This window comes from Squalius cephalus (genome assembly GCF_949319135.1).
Source record: "Squalius cephalus genome assembly, chromosome: 12".
NCBI lineage: Eukaryota > Metazoa > Chordata > Actinopteri > Cypriniformes > Leuciscidae > Squalius > Squalius cephalus.
The window spans coordinates 18,060,597-18,086,076 of record NC_137133.1 but is presented as its reverse complement, the minus strand read 5'-3'; the positions used below and the strand labels follow the sequence as shown (position 1 = coordinate 18,086,076).

Sequence of the window (25,480 nt, the reverse complement as noted above, 5' to 3'; positions counted from 1 at the left end):
AGACTTGTCAGAAGATTAATGGTGGTGAAGTTGAAGTCATGCGACCATGGTGTAGTTTGTTTATAGCATACGCTTAGCTTTATACATCCAGTTTTTATTTAGGCTTCAGAATTAGAGTAAAGTCATGTTAAAAAGGTTAGTTCCCCAAAAAATTATCCCATAATTTACTCACCCTTAAGCCATCCATTGGTATCTTCGGGCCAATTCTTTTTTCACTCTATTTGCTCCCCCTTGGATTAATATTAAAAAGACACAACATCCGTTTCCATCTCTATGCAGATGATTTGCAAATCTACCTGCCCATCAAAAGAAATGATGGTAATTCTCTAGCAAGATTGGTTGACTGTTTTAATGATATTAAAGCCTGGATGACTGTAAATTTTTTCAACTTTAACGAGAGTAAAACTGAGGTCATGATTCTTAGACCCAGTGGCACCTCTGATGTCTCACAAATAGATCTGGCCAATTCTGTTGTGAAAGCCAGTTTCTTTCAACTTAGGCTTCTTACTAAGCTTAAGCCCTTTTTATCTTTCACAGACTTTGAGAGGGTTATACATGCATTTATCACAACACGCCTTGATTATTGTAATGCTCTGTATGTAGGTGTTAGCCAGGCCTCCCTTTCTCGTCTACAACTGGTTCAAAGTGCTGCCGCTCGTCTCCTTACTGGAACTCGTAAGCGTGATCATATCACCCCTGTCCTTGCCTCTCTTCACTGGCTACCTGTTAATTTTAGGATTGATTTTAAGATTCTGTTGTTTGTTTTTAAAGCCCTTCATGGACTAGCTCCTGTCTATATCACTGCTCTGTTGAAGCCACATGCTCCTTCAAGGTCTTTGAGGTCTGCAAACCAGTCTCTTCTTGTTGTCCCTAAAACACGGCTAAAGAGCAGAGGGGATCGAGCTTTCTCAGTCGCAGCCCCGAGACTATGGAATGAATTGCCTCCTCATGTTAGATTGGCCCCCAGCCTTACGAATCAAGGTCAAATTATTTATTTATTTTGTAGGTAGCCATGTAATAAGCGGGATAATGTATAGCGAGGCGGTTGTTATAGCGAATAACAACCCCTTCAGGCTGATTCAACCCGTTCAGCCTGTCGGGGTTGTTATTCGCTATAACAACCGCCTCGCTGTACATTATCCCTTACATAAATTATAATCACTGGCTTCCGGTAAGGGTCATACGCGAGTCTAGTTCCGGCTGATGAGTGACCTCTGACCTGACGCATGACGTAGGATGTAGGAGTAGCGTAAGCTTAGGTGAGAGTAGACGCCTCTCGCGGTTCAAACAAACAGGGCTGGGCAACAAAGTCAAGCTCCTCCAACATTTCTCTGTAAATATTCTCATTTTAGACTTCTAATTCATGACCAATGCTTGTTTTGCTCTATCCGTCAATATGTCATGTGTCGGGTCAGAGTGACCACTCTTCCGCTGGAACTAGACTCATGTACGTCCGTTACCGGAAGCAAGTGATTATAGATTATAAAGTTATTTATTCTTTTACATGGCTTCACTTCAGAAGGTCTTTATTAACCCCTGGAGCCGTATTGGATAACTTTTATGATGGATGGATGCGTTTTTTGGGCTTCAAAAACTCAGGCTCTACTTATTCACTCCCATTATAAAGCTTGGAAGAGCCAGGATATTTTTTGGGCTGAAAGAAGAAACTCATATACATCTAGGATGGCTTGAGGGTAAGTAAATTATGGGATCATTTAATTTTTGGGTGAACTATTCCTTTGATTTGTGAAGATTTCTCGATTAACCGAACGTTTAAGAATCATAAACTTTTGTTGGTCACAGAGCTTATTTTCTGAAATAATCCAAAAGGGTTTTTGTTGAGGGTACCAGTGTGATGGTAACTTCTGGGTTGGCCAACAAAAATACATCATCACTGCAGAATTCTATTCCTGTAAGAAAGTAAATATTGCGCCACCCTGACTAAGTTCTCATTTAAGATGATGTTTTTTATATATATATTTTTTATTTTGTTTTAATTACTATTTCATAACTCCTGTAAAGATAATAAAGTATTCATTGTTGAAATGGTTGCATCACAAGATGTATCTATTCAAATGAAAACCAGAAGATCCTGACACTTTGGGACTTGTTGGTTGTTAAAAGACCAGCATTTGTTTCCATTTACCATTGAGCTCACTGAAGAGCTAGCAGTTTGCATCTTGCCTTTTCTCGAAAACCTCAAAGTACTTAAAAAATACAGGCATTTACCCTGTTTTTATTGCACGCTTCTATGTCTCCGGTCCTCAAGCAGCACCTGCTGACAGGCCGCCCTCCCCCGTCTATCACTACATTACATTTATTCGACTGACAGAGGATCCGAGCAGCTTAGAAGCAGTGGTTTTTCAACCCCAAGTATAACAGTGGTTGGTTTCGTAAGGCGAAAGAGATTCACATGCAAAACATCCTCCAGCCCTCTAGATGGAGCTGCGGCGTTTGGATAGTCTTTGGTAATGTGCTGGGCTGAGCAGGCCCGTGTACACTGAACTGGTGCCGGAGTGCTCCTGCAAGGCACTGCACACGCAGCCGTTGGAGTGGAGGGCGTCAGAGATCTCGCTGTGCTCCATGTATGTGTCCGAAGTGGACAGATCGTGAGAGATAATCATGGGAATTGAGTAGCGCATCTTCTCCTGGCTTTTGTACCAGAGACAAGAGCACATGGACTGGAAATGCAGCACTTCGGCGTAGACGTTACACAACCCTTTCCCGGACCCATGGGCCGCACCAGATGAGGACGGTGGGTCAGACATGGTCCCACCGCCGCCAGTCTTTCTGCTGCGGGACAGCAATGTACGCTGTTCGGCGTCACGGCGTTCGTCCTCGGCATTCATAGTCATGAAACGCAGAACCACCAGGTTCAGGAAGGCGCCGATGACCGTAAGGCCCGTGAGGATGTACATGAAGCTAAACGCTACGTACTGGGGGTTGGTTTGTAACGCATTATCCTTCTGCAGGGCCACGTAGTCCCCAAAACCAATGGTGGTGAGTGTTATGAAGCAGTAATAGTACGCATGAAAGAAGCTCCAGTCCTCGTAGCGGGAGAAGGCCGCCGCTCCCACACACAGGGTGCTCATGCAGGATATTAAGCCAATGCACACCATGTTGGCCATGGAGACCTCAGTGTGCCGAAGGCCAAGACACTTTTTGAGACGGTGCAGCAGGTACTTGACGAAGGTGTTGATGCGTTCACCCAGACTTTGGAACATTACCAGGGTAAGGGGGATCCCCAGGAGAGCGTAGAACATGCAGAACACCTTCCCACCATCCGTGCTGGGAGCCGCATGACCGTATCCTAGGAAATAGAATAAACATAATTAATTTGTATGTATCAACTTTACATTTTCAACTTTAATGTGGAGGGCGTTGTTCTCTATATCAGTAAGCACTATTTCAGAACTCCATTGTAGTCTCGAGTTTTCTTCCAGGAACATATCACAATATTCCTCATTTAAATAATTCCTGCCCAAGGGATATGCAAAAAAAATGGACAAGGACTGGTTGAGTTGTGTTAGAAGTGTGTTGAAACTTGGGGTTATGGTAGGGGGCATAAGTAACATTTCTTAAACACACTTAAAGTGTTTGACCAATCACAACACACTGTCCAGGCGACCAATCAGAGCACATTGCACTTTTCAGAAGGAAGGGCTTCATAGAGGAACTAAACAGATAGTTACAGACAGACTGAGATTACAGGAGCTGCAACAATGGTAAATATGAGAAAAAAATAAATGGTAAACATATTCTAGTAGACACCAAAATCAAACTCAAGACTTTGTAAAAGGGCATACCAGGTTCTCTTTAAATAATAGGGATGCACAATATCTATTGGTACAATATATACAATATGGGTTTTTATTGGATATTTCATTGCATTTGCATTCTGCCTGTTTTTACTTTTTCAATCATTTGCGCTCACTTTACAGTTGAGTCACATTTAGTTATAGTGCTTTATACAATATAGATTGTTTCAAAGCAGCTTCATAGTAATAAACATGAAAATAACAGTGTTGTTGCAAAAATTCATCAATTATGAAAATACAGATCTGTCATTGTTTAGCTCAATTATTTAGCTAAATTTAGTGTAATGTTGATTGAATTCAGTGTTGCAAAGTTCGTCAATTATGAAACGAATTCAATTCAGCTATAAAGCAGCTCTACAGAAGGAGATAATGTAATTTTGCACGTCAGTTTGTGGCCAGTGTTGAAGTGTTTTCATAATGTACAATAAAATGTTGTGATGCCTAAATTCACTTTCATAATCAGACCCTGAAACATCTCGGTTACTAATGTAACCCTCGTTCCCTGAAGGAGGGAACGGGAGACGTAACGTTGACGTGACGACGTAATTGGGATCACTTCAGGGAGCCCTATCAACTTTGAGTGTCTTTACAGTTGAGTCACATTTAGTTATAGTGCTTTATACAATATAGATAGTTTCAAAGCAGCTTCATAGTAATAAACATGAAAATAACAGTGTTGTTGCAAAAATTCATCAATTATGAAAATACAGATCTGTCATTGTTTAGCTCAATTATTTAGCTCAATTTAGTGTAATGTTGATTGAATTCAGTGTTGCAAAGTTCGTCAATTATGAAACAAATTCAATTCAGCTATAAAGCAGCTCTACAGAAGGAGATAATGTAATTTTGCAAGTCAGTTTGTGGCCAGTGTTGAAGTGTTTTCATAATGTACAATAAAATGTTGTGATGCCTAAATTCACTTTCATAATCAGACCCTGAAACATCTCGGTTACTAATGTAACCCTCGTTCCCTGAAGGAGGGAACGGGAGACGTAACGTTGACGTGACGACGTAATTGGGATCACTTCAGGGAGCCCTATCAACTTCGAGTGTCTACAGAACGAGCCAATGAACGTTGGCGTGCGTGAATCGCGTCACGCGCCCCCGCCCCGCAGCGCGGGTATAAACAGGAAGCGGGCGCACGCACACATTGTTTTTCGCTGAGGAGCCGAGATTTGTGACGGCCATGCAGTGATGGTCAGCAACGGTGGCGACGGGACGTTACGTCTCCCGTTCCCTCCTTCAGGGAACGAGGGTTACATTAGTAACCGAGACATTCCGTTTCAGTCGCTCACGTTCAACGTAACGTCGACGTGACGATGTAATTTAAGAATCACTAGGCCTGGCGTCGGACACTCCGCAACGTCCGACTGCCAAAGGGGTGCGGAGGAACTCACAGGGTTCGCCAAGTGGGGAACTCGACTGGAGCAAAAAGCGCACGTATCCATTCCTAGGAAGGGAGTGGCGCAACAAGCTGACACTAGAGCGGGAACTTCGGTGTTACCGGCTGGTAGAAGCGAGCACACAGGAAGAAACCGGCTCAAAACGTAGGCTATAAAACCTAGCGAACGTGTTAGGTGTCGCCCCAGCCCGCAGCTCTACAGATGTCTGTCAGCGAGGCGCCGTGTGCCAGCGCCCAGGAAGAAGCGACACCCCTAGTGGAGTGGGCTTTCAACCCGGGCGGGCAGGGCACGCCTTGGGCTTCGTAAGCCAAGGCGATGGCATCCACTATCCAGTGGGCCATCCTCTGCTTGGAGACAGCCTTCCCCTTCTGCTGGCCTCCGTAACAGACGAAGAGCTGATCTGAGGTCCTGAGGCTTTGCGTTCTGTCCACGTACAGACGCAGAGCGCGAACGGGACAGAGAAAAGCCAGGGCTGGGTCTGCCTCCTCCGAAGGCAGTGCTTGCAGGTTCACTACCTGGTCCCGGAAGGGAGTGGTAGGAACCTTGGGCACATATCCGGGCCGGTGCCAGGATCACGTGAGAGTTATCCGGGCCGAATTCTAGGCACGATTCGTCAACCGAAAATGCATGCAGGTCCCCTACCCTCTTGATAGAGGCCAATGCAACCAGGAGTACTGTCTTACAGGACAGGATTTTTAACTCAGCTGATTGCAGAGGCTCAAAGGGTGGTCACTGAAGTGCCGAAAGGACCAGAGACAAATCCCAAGAGGGTATAGAGAGTGGGCGAGGAGGATTCAGTCTCCTCGCTCCCCTCAGGAACCTGACGATCAGGTCGTGCCTTCCCAAAGACTTACCATCAACAGCATCGTGATGTGCGGCAATAGCGGCAACATACACTTTAAGGGTGGAGGGAGACAGCCTTCGCTCCAGCCCTTCTTGCAGGAAGGAAAGCACAGCTCTGATCGAGCAAGATCGGGGGTTCTCCTCGTGAGAGGAGCACCAGTCAACGAACAGGTTCCACTTCAACGCATAGAGGTGCCTCGTAGAGGGGGCTCTAGCGGAAGTGATGGTGTCAACTACCGCAGGGGGTAGGTCACCTAGAACCTCCGCGTCCCGTCCAGGGACCAGACATGGAGTTTCCAGAGGTCTGGACGTGGGTGCCATAGGGTGCCCCGTCTCTGAGAGAGCAGGTCCTCTCTCAGAGGGAAGGGCCAGGGAGGGGCTGTCGCGAGGAGCACTAGTTCCGGGAACCAGGTCCGGTTGGGCCAATACGCGGCAACTAGCAAGACCTGCTCCTCGTCCTCCCTGACTTTGCACAAGGTCTGTGCAAGAAGGCTCACTGGGGGAAACGCATACTTGTGTAGGCACCGGGGCCAGCTGTGTGCCAGAGCATCCATGCCGAGGGTCCCCTCGGTCAGGGAATAGAACAACTGGCAGTGAGACGTGTCCGGGGCGGCAAACAGATCTACCTGTGCGGTCCCGAAGTGCCTGAAAATCAGCTTGACCACCTGGGGATGGAGTCGCCATTCTCCCGGTAGCACCTGCTGCCGTGAGAGCTCGTCGGCTGCACGGTTGAGCAGGCCCGGAATGTAAACGGCACGAAGCGACCTCAGATGCTTCTGACTCCAGAGGAGGAGATGGCGGGCGAGTTGTGACATGCGGTGGAAGCGTAGACCACCTTGGCGGTTGATGTACGCAACAGTGGCAGTGCTGTCCGTACGGACCAGTACGTGCTTGCCTAGTAGCAGCGTTTTGAAGCGGCTCAGCGCAAGACATACCGCTAACAACTCGAGGCAGTTGATGTGCCAATGCAGTTGAGGCCCCGTCCACAGACCTGAAGCTGCATGCCCGTTGTACGTGGCCCCCCAGCCGGTGGCAGAGGCATCCGTGGAGACCACAGAGTGGCTGGAAACTTGTTCCAGGGGAACACCTGCCCACAGGAACGAAGGGTCCGACCACAAGCTGAGAGTTTGGCGACAGTGCGGAGTTTGCTCTTTTCCCAGTTGACTCGAAGCCCTAGGTGGCTGAGGTGACTGAGCACCATGTCCCTATGTTCGCACAACTGCTCTCTCGACTGGGCCAGAATAAGCCAGTCGTCGCTCAGACGCAGAACAGCGGCACCACTGAAACTTTTTCAGAGGCTCCTGGGGCATATGGCATCTGCAGCCACGGTTCCGCCGCTCAGATTGCTTCATATGAGGCCGCTCCAACACTGGCTCCACGATCGAGTCACTTGGACCCGGCACGAGCCGCTCTGCCACGCCCATCTCGGGACTCGATCGTGGAGCCAGTGTTGGAACAATTCTGGCCCAGTCGAGAGAGCAGTTGTGCGAACACAGGGACATGGTGCTCAGTCACCTCAGCCACCTAGGGCTTCGGGTCAACTGGGAAAAGAGCAAACTCACCCCCGGGCAGAGGATCTCTTTTCTCGGTATGGAGTTGGACTCGATCAACATGACAGTGCGCCTCACCGAGGCCCGTGTCCAGTCAGTGTTCAACATGCGATGCGAACACCACGCGTTTGCACATGGAAGCAATGGCCGCCTCCGCGACTTTCGTGAAGACGCGGGGCAACAGGGCCAGCCCGAAGGGTAAGACCTTGTACTGATATGCCCGTCCCTCGAACGCAAAGCAAAGAAACGGTCTGTGTCAAGAGAGAATCGAGACATGAAAGTACGCGTCCTTCGATCGCTGCAAACCAATCTTGTGGACGTATGCATTTGAAAATGCGTTTCTGCATAAGCATCTTGAACGGTAGCCTGTGAAGGGACCGGTTCAGGACGCGAGGTCCAAGATTGGTCGTAACCCACCACCTTTCTTGGGTACAATGAAGTACGGGCTGTAGAAGCCGGTCTTCATATCGGCTGGAGGGACCGGCTCGATCGCGTCCTTCGCCAGTAGGACTGCGATCTCTGCCCTGAGCACAGGGGCATTGTCCGCCAGAACACGGGTGAACAGAATGCCCTTGAAAGCAGGGGGGGCGCCGGGCGAACTGAATCGCATAGCCGAGTCTGATGGTACAGATGAGCCAGCGAGACGGGCTGGGAAGCGTTAACCAGGCTCCCAGAGACCGAGCAAGCGGGACCAACGGCACCACAGACGTACCCGGGGTGGGGCAGCACGGTGGAATGCATGGACCCGACTCGGACGGCACAGCAGCCCGAAGTGGGGTCTGAGTGTGTGGTGCATCACATACCTGCTTCCGTCAAAGGGCAGAGTGAGTGTGCGGAGGCGTCAGAGCGTCCAGGACACAGCCACTGCTGCCCGCTGGCGATGAAAGAGGGGCTCGGGAGTGACAAGGCATGGCATCGTCGACTGCCAAGTGCGCCCTCTTGGGGCCCAGAGGTTTCAGAAATTGCTCTTTTTTTGAAAAGGTGGAACAAAAAGAAAAGGAAACAAAAGATTTCCAGGACAGATTTTCTACGTCCAGGACACAGCCACTGCTGCCCGCTGGCGATGAAAGAGGGGCTCGGGAGTGACAAGGCATGGCGTCGTCGACTGCCAAGTGCGCCCTCTTGGGGCCCAGAGGTTTCAGAAATTGCTCTTTTTTTGAAAAGGCGGAACAAAAAGAAAAGGAAACAAAAGATTCTCCGCCCAGCCCTCCACCGGGGGAAGGAGTGGCGCGTTTGCCACCTCCTGAAGAGCAACTTGATCCACCTCTGGGCCGCCCGTCTCAGGGTCGTTTGCACCGACGCTTGCCTCCTGGTTTGGCAGCTGCCTGGACGGGCGGGGTCGGCTTCCTACGGCTTGCTCCACGCTGAGGCCTGGATGGTTGTTGCTGCTGGGGCTTAGCGGGAGCGGAGGACGCCGCAGGAGGCCGACCTCGGCGACGAGTAGACGGAGGGTCTGCGGCCGGCGGCCGGCGGCCGGCGGACGGGTGGGAGCAGCAGCGGTCTGCCGGGGCAGGATGTGCCGGATGGCCTCCGTCTGCTTCTGTGTGGCCGAGAACTGCTGGGCAAAGCTCTCGACCGCGTCGCCGAACAACCCAACCTGGGAAAGAGGGGCATCCAGGAACCGATATTTATCGGTGTCCCTCATATCCGCCAGACTGAGCCAAAGGTGGGGCTCCTGGACCACCAAGGTGGACATCGCCTGACCGACTGAACGTGCGGTTTCCTTTGTCCTGAAGGAGCTCTGGGTCAGAACCACCCTCGTTCATGTCCATGAGCGCCTGGGCCTGGTGGACCTGCAAGAGCGCCATGGCAGGGAGGGCGGAAGCAGCCTGTCCACAGGCCTTGTAAGCCTTCGCCATTAGACCGGACGAAAACGTACAGGCCTTGGATGGGAGGCGTGGATTACCCCGCCAAGAGGAGGCGGACGCCGGACACAGTTGCATTGCGACGGCCCGCTCCACTGGGGGGATATCCACATACCCCTTAGCTGCTCCGCCGTCGAGGGTGGCGAGGGGGGAGGAGCCACTAGGACGGCTTCGGGCACTATACGGTGCCTTCCACGTCCTAGAAAGCTCCTCATGCACCTCCGGAAAGAAAGGTACCGGGGCGGCGCACTGAGAACCAGCACAGCTGCCCCGAGAAACCAATCGTCCAACCGAGAAGGTTCGGGACGTGGTGGAGGGTTCCACGCAAGCCCAACCTTCTCGGCGGCCCGGGAAAGCATAGCCACCCATTCTGGATCGGTCTCGGACAACGCTACACGCCCCAAGGGGGGTAACGCAGCCGAGTCGTCATCTCCAGAGGACTGAAGCTCCCCCTCCGATGCTGCTCTTGACATCTGGTCGTCAGGAGGAGCCCCAAAGGAAACGGTTGGTCGTTCCGGAGAAGGACCAAGACGTTCGCTAAGGGACTTCAAAGGCAACAGCACTTGTGAGGCGTGAGGGGCCCACGGAGGTTGACTCGACGGGGAAGCCCTCACGGTAATCCTCAGATCACCCTGGTCATGCACCGAAGTAGGTCTATTCTGCGGGGCAGAATAAACACTAGATCGGGGCATAGGCGAGGGGACTGCACCTCCCTTGAGGTAAGCGAGTCTCGATCTAAGCGCTGAGATAGTCATATTCCCGCAATGGGAACATGAACTATCCACAAAAGCTTCCTCAGCGTGTTGAATGCCCAAACACGAGAGGCAACTACTGTGGCCATCTGCTGGCGCCAGGGAACGACGGCATCCAGAAACGCACAAGCGGAATGACATCTGAAAAAGACGCAGGGTCACGCTTGTGTTGCTCTTTTAGTGAAATAAAAAAGGTTGAAAAAATACTCTCTCAGTGCTGAGGCACCCAGGGCCCGGGGTAGCCGCGGTGTGAATGAACACACAGGGAAACGCCCACCGAACCGACACACACACACACAGACACAGAACAATAGTGCTGTGAAAACAGCAGTTGTGAGCTGCAATGCTCGCGCCCACCGCTGATCGTGCCGTCACACCAACTCTGTAGGCAGAGAGTAGATCTCTTTGAAGTCTTCAAGGGCTGATTTCTTTGTAGACAGAAGTCTCACAGAAGCTCGGCTCCGAAGTGAAAGACAATGTGTGCGTGCGCCCGCTTCCTGTTTATACCCGCTCTGTGGGGCGGGGGCGCGTGACGCGATTCACGCACGCCAACGTTCATTGGCTCTTTCTGAAGACACTCCCTGAAGTGATCCCAATTACGTCGTCACGTCAACGTTACGTCGAACGTGAGCGACTGAAAGGGAACTGATTTATTTTTCATTTATTTAGATAAAATAGTATATAATTATAATAACCGCCATTTACTGGATATCAGCCATATATTAGCTATAAATATTAGCTTATTGGCATCAGCCAAAATGCTAATATCAGTGATATGGGAATGTACATTGGATATTTTGCTCAGCACTGGATATTGGATATATTTTTTATTTATTTATAGATATTTTTATATTTATTTTTGACTCAGGTGCTAAAATAACAGCAAGTGCAAATAAACATGTTATATTCTTAGATGAATTTAAGAATCTAAATTCTTGAACACAGTGGTGAATCAACACCTTTAATACACAAGCTTCACCATCCCATTTAGCAATGTATGTATTAAGGCTGCTAGTGCAAATATTATACTTCACTGAAGATGCACACAATGTGACAAGGATGTTGATCTAGGAACAAGATCAACCAAGTCTTAGAGTGAATCATGTTAAGCTTGAAATGTTCCCATATGAGCTCATTTACAGTATACCAACTGTAGCAAAATCAACTAAATCATTAGACCAGGCAGTAATAGGTACAGTAAAGAGAGGTCTTCCAAATACATAATTCTGCAGTGTAATCTAAAGTAAAACCAACTTAGATTTTATTAATAGAGCATTGTTGCATAATTAAAAAAACGTTAACACTTTACAATAGGGTTCATTAGTTAATGTGAATGTATTAACTATCATGAACTAACAATGAGCAATACATTTGATACAGTATTTATTAATCTTTTTTAATGTTAGTTAATAAAAATACAGCTGTTCATGGTTTGTTCATGTTAGTTCACACAACATTAACTAATCTTAACAGATCATAAAATTGAGGGGTAAAATTAAAATAACTAAAACACCATTTAGAATATTAATAATGATTAAAACAAGCCTAACTAAGCTCATTTACTGATGGAATCATTGAATGCTAGCAGCATAACCAATACTAAAAATGTGATTAAATCCAGTATTATTATTATTATAGAGTATTTGCAATATTTAACAGAATATTTAGATAGGAGTTTTTAACAAAGTTAATTGTTTGTATTTCCATGTGTGTTTAGAATAAATTTGTAATTTGTAATTGTGACTTTATCTCACGATTCTGAGAAAAATAAAGGAATTCTTGCGTGAAATAAAGTCAGAATTGTAAGATTGTTAAGTGTGGACGTAATCATGCATGAAGATGGATAACCAAATAACAGTCTTTAAACTCAAACACTATAATTAACTTTGCACACTATACATAAACAAGAACCGAGAAGGAGTGACTAAAACACAGGAGTATATATACACTCGAAGGAAACTAGATAAGGAACAGGTGAACCTTATCCAATAATCAATGAGTAACCATAGAAGCATACTAGGAAGTAACAGTGGAAACTAAACAGACAAACAACAAAATGAGGGGCCGTTTACACAACAGCGTTTTCAACTAAAAAGGGAAAACTATTTATATATTTTGGCCGTTCATTTCCTGTTTCCTGTTCCTGTTTTCCTGCTTTGTTTCTTGCATTTGGTTTTTAAAATGAATGGCTCCATATGAATACAATGTTCAAATTCAAAATCTTGTTTGTTCAAAATATTCTTGTTGAATAGAATGAAAGGGCACAGTAGTTCCCTTTTCGAAGTGAAATTCTATACTGCGTCATGGAGTTGACGCTATGAGCCGGTGTCTGAACAGGTGTGTTACATGCTAATCTTGAATGGCTATCGCAGTTAGCCAGTTAGGTATATAAGGGGTATAAGAAGACGTCATCAGCTTCTTTGTCTTCAGGAAGCCGTTTGTTTGCAAGCTGTGTGTCTGTGTGCTCTCTGTTTGTTTGTGGCTAGTAGAGGTGGGAATCTTCAGTCACCTCACGATCCGATCCGATTCCGATTCTGGGAGTCACGATCCAATTCCAGAACGATTCTTTATCTACCCCCCCCCCATTAATTCATTAGTTTACATAAGTAATTAAGTAGTCTATTTTTTTTATAATTACAAATAAAATAAATAAAACATTAAAACAGTTTTATTTTAAGAATTTTAAACTAATATAACTTCAAACCATATAAATAGCAAATAATAAAGAGAAGCATAGAAACAAATGACAAAGAAACAGAAGAGTGCTTTCAGTATTTAAGATTATCTGAACATTTTCCATTCAAGAACTGTGAGTGATTTATTTTCATTATACTTTTGTTTTTTACTTTGACATCTTATTAGACTGAGATATCTTAGATATCTATTTAGCTGCATTCACGCTCGGATCTCTTTTTAAATACAAGTAGTAATGTGGTTTGTCCTCACCGTTTAATCCCTTAAGACATAACTTGCTGTGTTTACGTTCATTTTGCACAAGTATATTAAACCACTTACACGGAGTCGCACAGCCGCATGCGCGAGCAGTCAACACAAAGCGCGCATCAGCATTTGAAACTGAAAGCAGCCTTCTGTTAGCGAGGTTCATATTTTAAATATATAAGTCCACTGCATTCCAAACCACATAAACGATGACTTCGTAGAGCATTTTTAAGGAGAATATCGACGCGCGAGACAGCACACTTCAAGTGTAACATCAAACATGCGCGTCTCTCACAGCGCATCCTGTACAATGAAGCCTGTGAATGTCCTTATAATTCGTTTCAACCTTACGGAACTTTATTAAATATTATTTTACTGAAGGTACGTGTGTGGGGAATTGTTAGCAAGCAGAAGACGGATGTTTCTAAAGCAAACTCTGCGTCATCGCACATCTGGTTATAAACTAAGCTCAGAATCGATTCTGAAATTCTCAGAATCGATCCAGAATCGTTGGAGAGAGAATCGCGATGCATCGATGGATCGATTTTTTCTCCCACCACTAATGGCTAGGATAGTAGAAAAAGAAAATGTCAAGCAGGTCCTTCAGAAAGTGTGTGCCATCGTGTCAAAGGTGCGTAACACTCGGCGATCTTCATGAGTTTTGTGTTATGTGTCTTGGAGTGGAGCACGCTCATTCAGCCCTCAAAGGGGGCTGGTTGTTCTCACTGTGATCGCTTCAAAGTGAGCAAACTCCACTCCCGCCTGGCTCTTTTCAAGGAAGATGGGAGACAAACGTCTGTGCCCTGCGGATGAGGTGCCGCAGCTGCCGAGGAAACCCAGTGATTATGACTGTTGGGTTCGTAGCAGATAAGCTTGAGACGGGTTTCACCCCTTCTCAGGCATCACCTGGTAGCTCCTCAGCTCTCATGCCAGATCCGGAAGCCCGCTCTGCGGCTTCTTCCGAGCTGGCAGAGAGCATGCTATTAGCCTGGTTCAGTTCTAAGGAACTAGACATTTTAGGAGTCGAGGCAAATGTGAGCCTGCCTTCTCCCTAACCCCGACATATGGGCCACATAATGACCAGCACCACAGCCAAATTTAAGCTAGATTGGTCTGTGGAGAGATTGGAATTTACCCCGAGCCATTTGGATGAGCAATTCCTTGCGAGTCATAGGCGTCTCACTCCTCCGAGCCTTCCCTTTATTAAATAATAAAGCATTTCCCTCTAGCAACCAGTTACGCTACTGTTAGGGGGCTGGCTGAGAACAGCTATGTGAGGATGTCCTGGTTTGAGAATCTCGGCTAAGAGAAGTAAGAAGCTAAACCTAATCTTGCCCCATCGGCTATTCTCTAAAAAAAAAAAAAAAGAAGAAGAAGAGGAGAGCATGACATATCTTCCATATGAGAAGAGCCATGCAGGAGAGTGATTTGGGGATTTTTCGTGGAATGTGTGTTCACCAGGGGGGAACTGCATTAGTCTGGGATTACAGGAGAATTTGCCTGATTAACACAAATGTTACTCCCTCCTGTATGAATATTCGCCCCTCCAGACATGGATGACGAAATTCAATAAGTCTCTGCAGGGGTTAAGCCTCATGTGAAATACATCATAAAAATTTCCTGAAGAGGTGGAAGCATGAGCACTCTCCAGCATTAGGAGATTAAGAGATAATATTTGTCATGACTGTTCACTTATCGAATAAATCAGACTAGTGCAGTAGTATTGGCTCAGATGTTATTTTTTCCTTGAGCCTGGGAAGCGCAGTTGCCTTATGTATACAAAATATGACTACATTTTGACCCACTTTTTCAGTACCCCACTGCCTATTGAGCCCTTGTACACATTGGTGATGCCTGTTCCAGTACTTGGCATTTAAATTCGATATTGATCCACCACATAAATAGCGGACTAAGATGAAGGGAATTGGCATTCATGCTATCATGTTCCACTCTGTTATCTAGCGCCCTCCAGTGAACTGGGTATAGAGGCAGTTTCAGTATCCTTCGTATTTCATACGGGCAGAAGGAGGAAAGATTAGCAATTACGCTGCTCGAGTCCTATGCCTCTTTCTGTCTGTTATTTTCGGGTGCCAATAGTGCAGAGGTGGTAGCAATATGATGTCTCTATAACAGTTATGTTGTGATAAATGTGAATGATGGGAAAATAATGCAACTTGCGTCCCACATCATCATTGGTCACTCTTCCCTCTCCGGCACTAGGAGTGCAGAGGTGTTAGCGATGTACTTCCTCTTTGACCACGTCAATAGGCTAAACAGCACTGGAAGATTGGGCAATACTCTCCTCTTCTGTCGCCTTCGGTGGCATGGAGCTGAGAAGCATTAATCTGCTTCTTGTTGAATCACGTTCATATTGGAGTAATTGGATGGCACTTCCCTTTGTTGCCCCTCCAGTCTATACCTGGAGGTGAGAAGTGTAGATATAGTGGGGGACTATGGTAGCATGTTTTCCTAATGGTTCGCAAAGAGTATTGGGACAGAGTATAAAAGTTATCTCTCTCATTCGCTGGAACTGTAGGAATGGGCAACTATCAGCCGATAAGAGCTACTCGGTAGGGGATGTACGGGAGAGCCATGACACTCGGCCCTCTCAATACCCCCTCCAGACATTTTGATGCTGAGTATTTCCTAGGACACCCAATTCTAGGTAGAGTGCTTCCCTAGGGGTTAGGCAGCAGAGTTCTATTTGTGAAGAATATTGCTATATTCTTAGGAAGAGCATACAGTTGAGGGAACACAGTTCTCTCCTGAGGCCTATCCTGGTCCTGTGGACAGAATGCTTAACGTTGTGCTCCTTGGAGCAGGTTGCCCCTTTGAATGAATGGCCGCGGTGACCCGAGTTCGAGCCTCGGCAGAGATTGAGCTGTGGGTCTAACCTCTAATCTAGTTCTTGGTCATGTGTGCATTGTGTGGCAATCCTTTGGTTACAGTTAACCTTCAGGGCAGTTCACAAGCACGGTTCAGTATGTTGTTCAGTATGGTGCAGTGGGTATTTTGTTCAGATAGCATCAACTCATTGACTCGTTGCCATACTTCAGGCATGCCTGTACATCTTCAGACAACTGAGGTCAGTGTACCCTTATATACAATGCTGGCACACCAGTGAAATCACCTGACCCACGGTAGCCAATCAAGATTAGCGTGTAGCACACATGCTTCAGACACAGCTCACGAGGACGGTTTCCGTAGCGTCAACTCCATGACACAGTGTCTCGTTCACCTTCTCAGGGAGCCATGGTTACAGTCGTAACCTGATACGGTACAACAATATCCATACTTTCCCTGCACCTGTTGAGGTTTTTAATTGAGATTTATATTGCTTCTACTCATAATGACCATCTGTAATTTTATTTGCATTGCACTATGATGGAGTCCAGTTGCTCTTATTATAGAAGCAGCATGAATTATTTCTTTGAAAGAGGCTCAGTCGAGCCATCTGCACAGGCTGCTGTTTAGAGCTCATTTTCATGTCTCTGCTTCTCTCCATCCATTCAGCTTACATCTCCTAAAATAACTCCTTTTTTTCTGAATGATTATTTCATCTTATCATCAAATGTGCTGCAGTCAGTGCAAATCCATTCAGTATTGAACACATATTATAAAGGGGTTGGGGATTAAATACTTAGAGAAGGTGTGAGAGTGTGAGAGTGTGAGTGTGTGGTGTTGGGGGAAGGGATGGTGTGAAATAAAGGATTAAAGATGTTTGTCATTGGTTAACATAAAACCATATGTTATATAAAACATAAGGGATAATAATAATAATGATAAATTTAAGGGACAAATGTAACATATATGTGCCTATGTGTGTGTGTGTGTGTGTGTGTGTGTGTGTGGCAGTGTGCGGACGGGGGTGGGGGGGGGTGGATGCATCCCAGATCAAAGGCTGATCTGGGATGCATCCACCTTTATTAGAATTACATCATTGTCAGCTCACTAGCCCTACGTCTACGATTAATGAAATTATTAATAGTCAGATTATCATATGGCACGCATAAAAGTGTTTTATAGGACTCTACACTGATGTTGCAACTTGCAGGTATATGGAAAATTACCGACCCATGTTTATATGTTTATGATCATTTTCATCTTGTGTCTTGTTGTTGTCGGTATGTGTGCAGTTGTATTGCGCAGTTATGTTTAGTAGGCTATAACTCTAGCAGTGTTTTAGGGGCTGACAAGACTCTGGTCAGATGTCCCGCTGCTGTCACTTTTAATCTTTCATATCTTCCTGAAAAACGAGAGACTAACCAGTGCTGCAGAGTCATGTGATTATATAATGCTATTTGTTTTTCTTTTTTACGTTAGAAAATCATTTGGTTACTTGATTATAAATGACAGATTGCATTTTTATATAGTATTGCTGCCTTTTAATTATTATTTTTATACATTTACATAAATACAAGTCTCTTCTGCTCACCAAGGCTGCATTTATTTGATCAAAAATACAGTAAAACAGTAATATTGTGAAATATGGTTAACATATAAAATAGCTGTTTTTAAAAGTCTTTACTGTCACGTTTGATCAATTTAATGCGTCCTTGCTAAATATATAATTCTTAATATTTGTAAAAAAAAAAACAGACCATAAACTTTCGAATGGTAGTGTACTGTAATACTATATTGTGCTTCATATTTATATAACTATTAAATATATAGTTTATCTACAGGTAGATAATATACATTTTCCAACTTGTCCCATTCATGTCCTTTTCCAAATGTCTTATGCTTTGTTTTATCCTGATTTAAACATGAAGTTAAACGCGTGTCACATTCATGTTTGGTTCGGTGTTTCATTATCATGTTCTGTTTAGTTTCATTGTCATGTTCTGTTTAGTCTGTGTTCTGTCTCTGAGCAACACACAGGCTGTGTCTGAAATCGCTCCCTATACCCTTAAATAGGGCACTATTTGAGGGAACAGCCATTTGTACTCACTCGTTTTCATTAACTCCTTCAAGTGAACTATATTAGTGGAGTAATGTAGGGAATAATGAATGAGGGTATATAGGGGGTGATTTCGAACACAGCCACAGTGGTGTTTCCTTTCTGAATGAATCAGTGCTTTTGAACAAATTGGTTGAATGAATAATTCAATGACTCACTCATTAAGAAAGTCAAATGCTAAGCTTAAAAGTCTATGACTGATCATTATTGCAGTGATTATTATGTTTCTCGCATGTTATATGTTTGGCAACAGTTCTTCTAACCCTAATTGATGGAGTGTGTAGCTTTTCATAAACAAGCATGTAGGAATATTCCATGTTCGTATATTCCAGGATGACAAAGTCAGGATTCATTAGCCTCATTTTGAAAGAAAGAGAGCATGAAGAATCATTTTCACACATAAATTGGCACCTCTGATTCCAGACCTTAAATTCATTGAAATCTTTGGGATGTGTGAATTTAAATCCAAACAGCGACTTTATTTTGGCCTGGCAGTAGGGCTGCATGATTAACCAAAATCAAACTGTACGTGATCTGGCAAATCTGTGACTTTTTTTAATGCACAGCTTGTCAGTGAAGCACGGCTCAGTGATCAGTAGTAAATGCTGCTCCATCTGAAAGCCAGAGGGCGCTCTCACGCAGAAACTCAATATGCCCAGTAGAAGTATGATAACTCACGTTGTTCCAGGAAATCCCTATCAGGCATCATAATACAGCTGTAGCTGAATAAACAGAAGATTGAAACGCTTTGATTGATTAAACATGACTAATAAACACATGACAATGTATGATTTATCTGAGTTCTTCAAGTCTTCTCTGGTATTTTCATGATCATAAAGTATATTTATACTTCAATGCTAATCGAATAATAGCCTTTATCACTGTATAGAATACTATGAAATAAAATGTTCTGTGCCTTATTCTGTGTAATAAGCCACATCAACTTTTCAAACACTCAACTGACGTTATGAAGTGAGTTTGGAGTAAAAACGTTATTAAATGTTGTCTTTAGTTGAACAAGAGGTTCATAAATGCTTTCATGTTTGGAAAGATGTTTGACGCGTGTTGCTTTTTCAAATGCACGTTATAAGCGACTCAAATTCGCAGTGCTTTCAGATGGAGCAGCGTTTACTACTGATCACAGAGCCGTGCTTCACTGACAAACTGCGCATAAAAAAAGCGTGCTTTTGGGTTAATTGCGATTAATCGGGCAGCCCTACCAGGCAGTGTATAATATAATACTATAATATAAAAGAAAATTGTATTACAGTTATATATTTAAGGTTATAGAGCAATATAAGGTCACAGCTTTGTTTGGATTCAGAAATGCTGGGGGTCTTTAATGACGGTGACTGTCAATGTAAGGCACCAGCGATGCTGTCACTACTGGGCAACTGGCCATGTGTCACTTTGTGAAAATGTATCCACATATACTGTGTACGTAAGCATCTTGTACTGTACAGAGTCATGCCAACATCACAAGGACATATCTTACTCTTAAAGGGCTCTTTTCTCTTTTTCTTTTTATCTTAAGTATCTCATCCAAAGCAGTAATATTTTCCATGTTATATCATAATGGATATCAATTACCATTAGCATTTATATATATATATAACATATATATATATATTTACAATTAAAGTCGGCATGAAACGGAAGTGTAGGCCTACATTATTCAAATATAGTGCATCTAGTGATGTCTGTGGTATGATAAAATCATCTGTGAGACATTGGCATAATACAAAAATATTTGGATACAATACTGATGGATTAGATTGTAATAAAAACGAAATTAGTTGTAAACATTTTTATCTCCGTTTCGAGGTACACTGAATATTGTACATAATATCAGGAAATAATGATTTTTCTGTTTGTATTAAGGAAGGAAATTCAGTGCATTGCATGTTGTAATCTCTACATAACTTCCTTTATAAGTGTGTTTTCGCACAACGGGTGTCATAAAAAGGTCTGTCCAGGTGGCTGGTGGACTGTAAATATGCTTTGGGTAAAGTGGCATATAAAAAATGCAGCAAATAAAAGTCCTTCATAGTCTATTTGAAACATCACTCGGGCAAGCTGATCAACAGATTCTCTATGTGAAAAGTCATTTGAAATGTATAAAGTGCAAAAAGCCACAGATTCCGACTGATGTGTGACCTGCTGCTCCGCTGGCCAGGAGGGTATTTATTTTTTCGGTTCACATTCTTTCCATCCAAAACACTCCTTCCCTGCAGAGGAGGGCAGAAGAGGTGCTCGTGTCCTGCTGTACTGTCGCCGGACACTGGAACTGCATTGATCTTTCACATCAACATTCTGGAATTAAAAGTCCCTCAGAATCGGTGCTGAACAATTGATATTTATTTTCTGTCCTACTATTGATATTGGTGATGTGTAAACCAATATTTTAGAAAATCTTTCAATTGCATATTGTTAAAATCAGTGGGTTGGCTGAACAGAATACACAATATTCTGGAAGTCCTGTATTATTAGGCTGATTTCAGGTTTACCCAACTCCTACTGGCTATTTGGTCCATACTAGATCCTATACCTAACTAAGTACTACAAAATCACTTTATGATATTGGTTAAACTATGTTTTTATAACCAACAGTATCTTTTAAATTCAACCTAGGCTCACTGGAAAAACCTGCCACTACACTTTTGAATCTCTAAATCTCCAGAAGCTTATAATTATACATATAGTTCACTGCAGTTTCCAGCGGAAACGAAACAAAAAGTGGCAGTAAAACACCAACAACTTTTATTCCTTTTCATACAAATTTTTGATTACTGTGGCAGATTCGTGCGGTTCCATTGACGATACTATTTTATGACTTCAAGACACTTTTACTATAGAGCATGATTTGTAAGCGAATACATTTTGACGTTTGTTTCATTCACATTATCAGCTTCATACTGTATGTATGGCTTTTCTGACATAGTAAACTTGCTCAGTAGCTCCCCTGATACAGACTGCACTTACCAGAGTGCTATCAGCTATTTAATCAGGTGACCATCCTGAACCAACTGATATACATCACGAGTCACGACTAAGTGTTAGCTAGAAATGCTATCATTGTCAATAATAGAATAATACATTTCTCCTCAGTTTATATTTATTTCAAGATGGTTCCTAAATGTGGTAAAGTCATTGACTGAAGCTTTTTGAGTTTGTTCGGAATAGTCAAAGTACATGCTGCATTTTGAAAAGCTTTAAAAACGTTTAAATGATCTATAGATTTATTTTTGTGGGCAAATCACTTGCTATAAAAGCTCCCTATCTTTAAATCAATTGATCTGGTCAACATGGAAACAAAACTAGCCTGTTGGCAATAAGGATGTAACCAAATATTTTAAGATATCGATTGGGGGGGGGGGGGGGGGGGGGGGCTTTGTGTCACAAAGACACAAACAGAAGCGTAACCACCATAGTGATTGAGAAAGACTATGGTGGTTACGCTTCTGTTTGATAATGCAGCACCAACTTCTACTAGACTAATGGATCAGGTTAGCTCTGTGTACTAAGTTGATACCCCAGACCGCAGATAGTAAACAGTTCCTTGTTTACAGAGTCTCCTGCATTGACAATAAGGTGCTGGCAGGCTGATTGCTGAACTGATGATTAGATTACTGGCAAGTGTACACAGAAACCTGATCTATAGCAGACACATGAAACAGACCTGACCATGGATGTGTCTGATAAGAGGAAATGCAGCATACACAATGAATGGAAACATTACATGAGTTTTTGTGGATACTAAAAGTGCCAAAGAAAACGAAGTACACTTAAAGTTCTTTTTTTTTTTTTTTTACAGAAATAAAATACTTGAATAGAAGTGAATGTAATGTGCTCAGGATACTTCATTGCATGTTAATTCCAATTAAATTAAAATAAATGATTGTTTAAATTTATATTTATTTAGCTGAACTTGAGAGTTCTTTTGTGACCCACTTAAGTAGGACTTAAGTATGTATTTATGTAATTTCATAATTACTTCTATTGTCTTTGAAATATGGTTAAAGTGCAATTTAGTGCATTTAAAATATATTTTAGTCCCCCAGAAGTCAATAATTTTGATCACCTAAAAAAACTCATCGTTGATCACCAAAATGACATATTTAAATGTTTTTTCCTTGGAAAAAAAAAAAAATCTTCAAGACTCTACACACCCTTGCCTCATTTAGTATGCAGTTCTATGAATATGTAAATTAGCCCCGCCTCCACTCACTCACACCAGCTCAGAGATCCACTCCTTGACGAGCACACTTACAAGGTAGTTTGTGATGTCAGAAACACCAGCGATATCATTTGTCTTTGGTTCACTGCAGCTTTAAAGGCACACTATACAGTTTCCGTTTTTCTCAAACAGCGACCCCTAGAGTCGCGGTGGAGTACTTGTATTTAACGTTACTGTCGTAAATACCACTCACGCAGAGCCGTCTCTGCACTATTCCGTGCGCTTTCTTCGTTTTATTCGTCGACTCTGCCATGATTCACGTCTGAAATGCGTGCTAGTGTCTTCCATAGGCTGCTTCATATGTTGTTGATGTATGTGACGTTGTGCCGTAAAACAAGTCGTGATTCTCTCGAGATTTGTCAGGCGCCACCTCTCAAACCTGCATTGCTGGTTTTGCCAGCGGCGAGTTATTAAGTACATATTAAGATATTAAGTACAGTTTATATATATATTTATATATATATATATATAAAATATTAATTAATATTAATTAATATTATAATATTAAGATTTTAAGTGCACTACAAACATTCAGTACAATTAGGCACAAGTGGAACTTTGATTTAAAAAGACAATATTTTTATTTTTATTTATTTTTTACATTTGGGTTATTGAACGAACTTTTAAGTTAAAAATGTTGCCTATGTATGGATGTGTTTATATACAAATATATGTATTAAAAATGTATAGGGGATGTCTCCATTTATTTATTTATTTATTTATTTTATTTCCTTTCAGCTGTGGTGCCATGCATTTATTTGTATTTAACGTGGTAAAAATATTTAATGAGGTCATAAATAAGCAACTGTAATATACAAGAAATCGAAATAAATGTTTAATGTCATTTTTGATGAACGCACAGCAGGTCACACTGCAGGACAGTGCTGTCACTGCTCGACATGTCATGTCAACTATCCATTCCCTGTATTGCTGAGACACCAAGACAGAGAAATCAAGGCTTGTCACTGAACACGATCTGTTGATCTTTGGATGAATTAAAAAAACATCCCTGTTCTGTGTCTGATTCTTCGAGAGCTGTCCAGTGTCACACATCCAGTACACTGCCAAGCTAAACCAAAGCCTGCACAGATGTCTCGACGCCTCCGGGAAATCTAGGACTTTTTCTGAAGGCTGTGTACACAAACTATCCAGGTCTCTGCTGGAAGATCCAGTTTAAGCTGGTTGCAGTGTTTTGGAACATAGAAGTTGTCTTCTAGCTGGTATAAGCTGGTTATTAGCTGCTTGACCAGCAACCTAAACATCAGTGTTAAGCTAGTATGACCAGCAGGTGATTTGTTTCAGGTTCACAATGATCTAAAGCTTTGAACAGGTAATGCTTAGACCAGCTCATACCAACTAATGACCATCTTAGACCAGCTAATGTCTTGACTGGACCAGTTAATTGCCAGGATACACCAGCTAATAACCAATTAAGAGCCACTAACGGACAGTTTCAATAGCTAATAACTATCAATGTTCCACACACAACAACACTGTAAAAAATTATATGATCAATAAGTTATGACAACATGTTTTTACATTGCTTTAACTCGTTTTATATATATATATAAGTTATACAATATTCCACTCATTTTTTAAAAGTCAGTTTAGGTTCATGTAATTTAAGTTGAAATGACTTAAACATCCAAGTTGATTGTACTTACAAATTTAAGGCAGCTTACATTTTTTTTTTGTTAGAATGTAGGCTACAAGCTTAAACTGGATTTTTCACCACGGTGTGTCATTTTAAACACTCCCAATATAATTTACGGCTGTAAAATTAATACATGCTGGATTAATATGGCGAACAATATAAAACGTGGTGTATTTTTATTATAATACATTAAATGTATAAAATTAGCCTATTTTAATACGCTCACGGATCCCGCAGATGCAACATAAGCATGGGCGACCTCAGACTCATTTATGATTTATAATATTCATAACGCATATTTGGGCTGTCTTATATGAGGAACCTGACCAAAATGACAGCTATTAAAAAGTTTTATGAAAAAAATAAGTTGATGCGGACGATATTTGAACGTCTGACATACCTATAGTGGTGATGACCGTGATGGCGAAGTAAAAGGAGCCAGCGAACCTCCACTGGACCCCAGCCTTGTGTGGCTTCAGCTGCAGCACGACCCGCTCCAGCTCGTCGAAATTGACTTTGCTCAAGTTGTACTTGTCCATGAGCTCTCGCTTCCGATCGTCCAGGACCTTCTTTTGGGTGATCTCCATCTTGGATTCTAACGCGTCAAAAACAGCCGCTCCGACGAGCAAATAAGTGAAAGTGCAGATGATCAACACGAGGGTTCGGATGTTTTGTCTCTTCATGGTCAGAGCGAATGAAATGAGCCACAAACTTTGAGGAGTGATGGTGATGGCGATGGTGATTTCATTGCGACTGAGCTGTTCCTTCAGCACCACGGGTGCACATGTGCCTGTTGAGTCAACACATCTCAGCCTGGGTTCATCTTCAGAACCTCCCAGTGGTGCGAAACAGACAGTTCATTTACAAAGCGAATCCTGTTGTGTTTTTTTATTAATTTTCTTGTCTTATTTTATACTATAATACTAAAATCTAAAATGTATTGTTTTGGGTACATTGTCGAGGGTGGGTTTCGCAAACATCGGGTAAAGTGGGACAATACCATTCATTAAATTTGCATGACATCATCATAGTGGAGACTGTGATCAAGCTTCAACAACTGATCTCACAAAGTGCATGAAAAATCAACCAGCACAAACATAAGCCTCTTTCAAAAATTCAGCGACTGAAAGATCAGTTACAAAAATTGTTGCATTTTATTTACGGGATCTTTTTTATGGACTAACTTAAGTGAGACTGTAGCTTTCAGGTTAAGCTTTTAAAACTGTTCTGAAGGATTATTATAACAAACATTCCTTCGGTTTCACAGTCGTCTAGTCTCAGACTAAAATGCATGTTTGAGCTGTTTTAACTGAAAGCAAATAAGCATATCTTAAAATATTAAGATGATCATCAGTCACGTTTATAAAAGCTACTTAATTGAACTAAGGCCTAATCCTGGCTTAATCTAAGCCCTGTCTGTGAAACCAGGCCTTATAGTCTGGATATGTCCTGATATCT

The 25,480-nt window shown here is 43.2% G+C and overlaps 1 protein-coding gene across 1 annotated transcript; it reads right to left on the bottom strand.

Annotated features, from left to right (window-relative positions):
* Positions 1 to 1,724: 1,724 nt before the first annotated feature.
* Positions 1,725 to 24,808, bottom strand: kcnk3a (potassium channel, subfamily K, member 3a). The gene is made up of 2 exons (XM_079887800.1): positions 24,423 to 24,808; positions 1,725 to 3,310 (listed from the first exon to the last, which is right to left on the bottom strand). The coding sequence occupies exons 1-2, from the start codon at positions 24,703 to 24,705 to the stop codon at positions 2,436 to 2,438; spliced, it is 1,158 nt and encodes a 385-aa protein (XP_079743926.1). The 5' UTR covers positions 24,706 to 24,808; the 3' UTR covers positions 1,725 to 2,435.
* Between the last annotated feature and the right edge of the window lie 672 nt (positions 24,809 to 25,480).

Coding starts and splice junctions, on each gene's coding strand:
- kcnk3a (XM_079887800.1), bottom strand. CDS start 24,705: ATGAAGAGACAAAACATCCGAACCCTCGTGTTGATCATCTGCACTTTC. Junction 3,311..24,422: donor CACGGTCATCACCACTATAG/GTATGTCAGACG, acceptor TCTATTTCCTAG/GATACGGTCATGCGGCTCCC.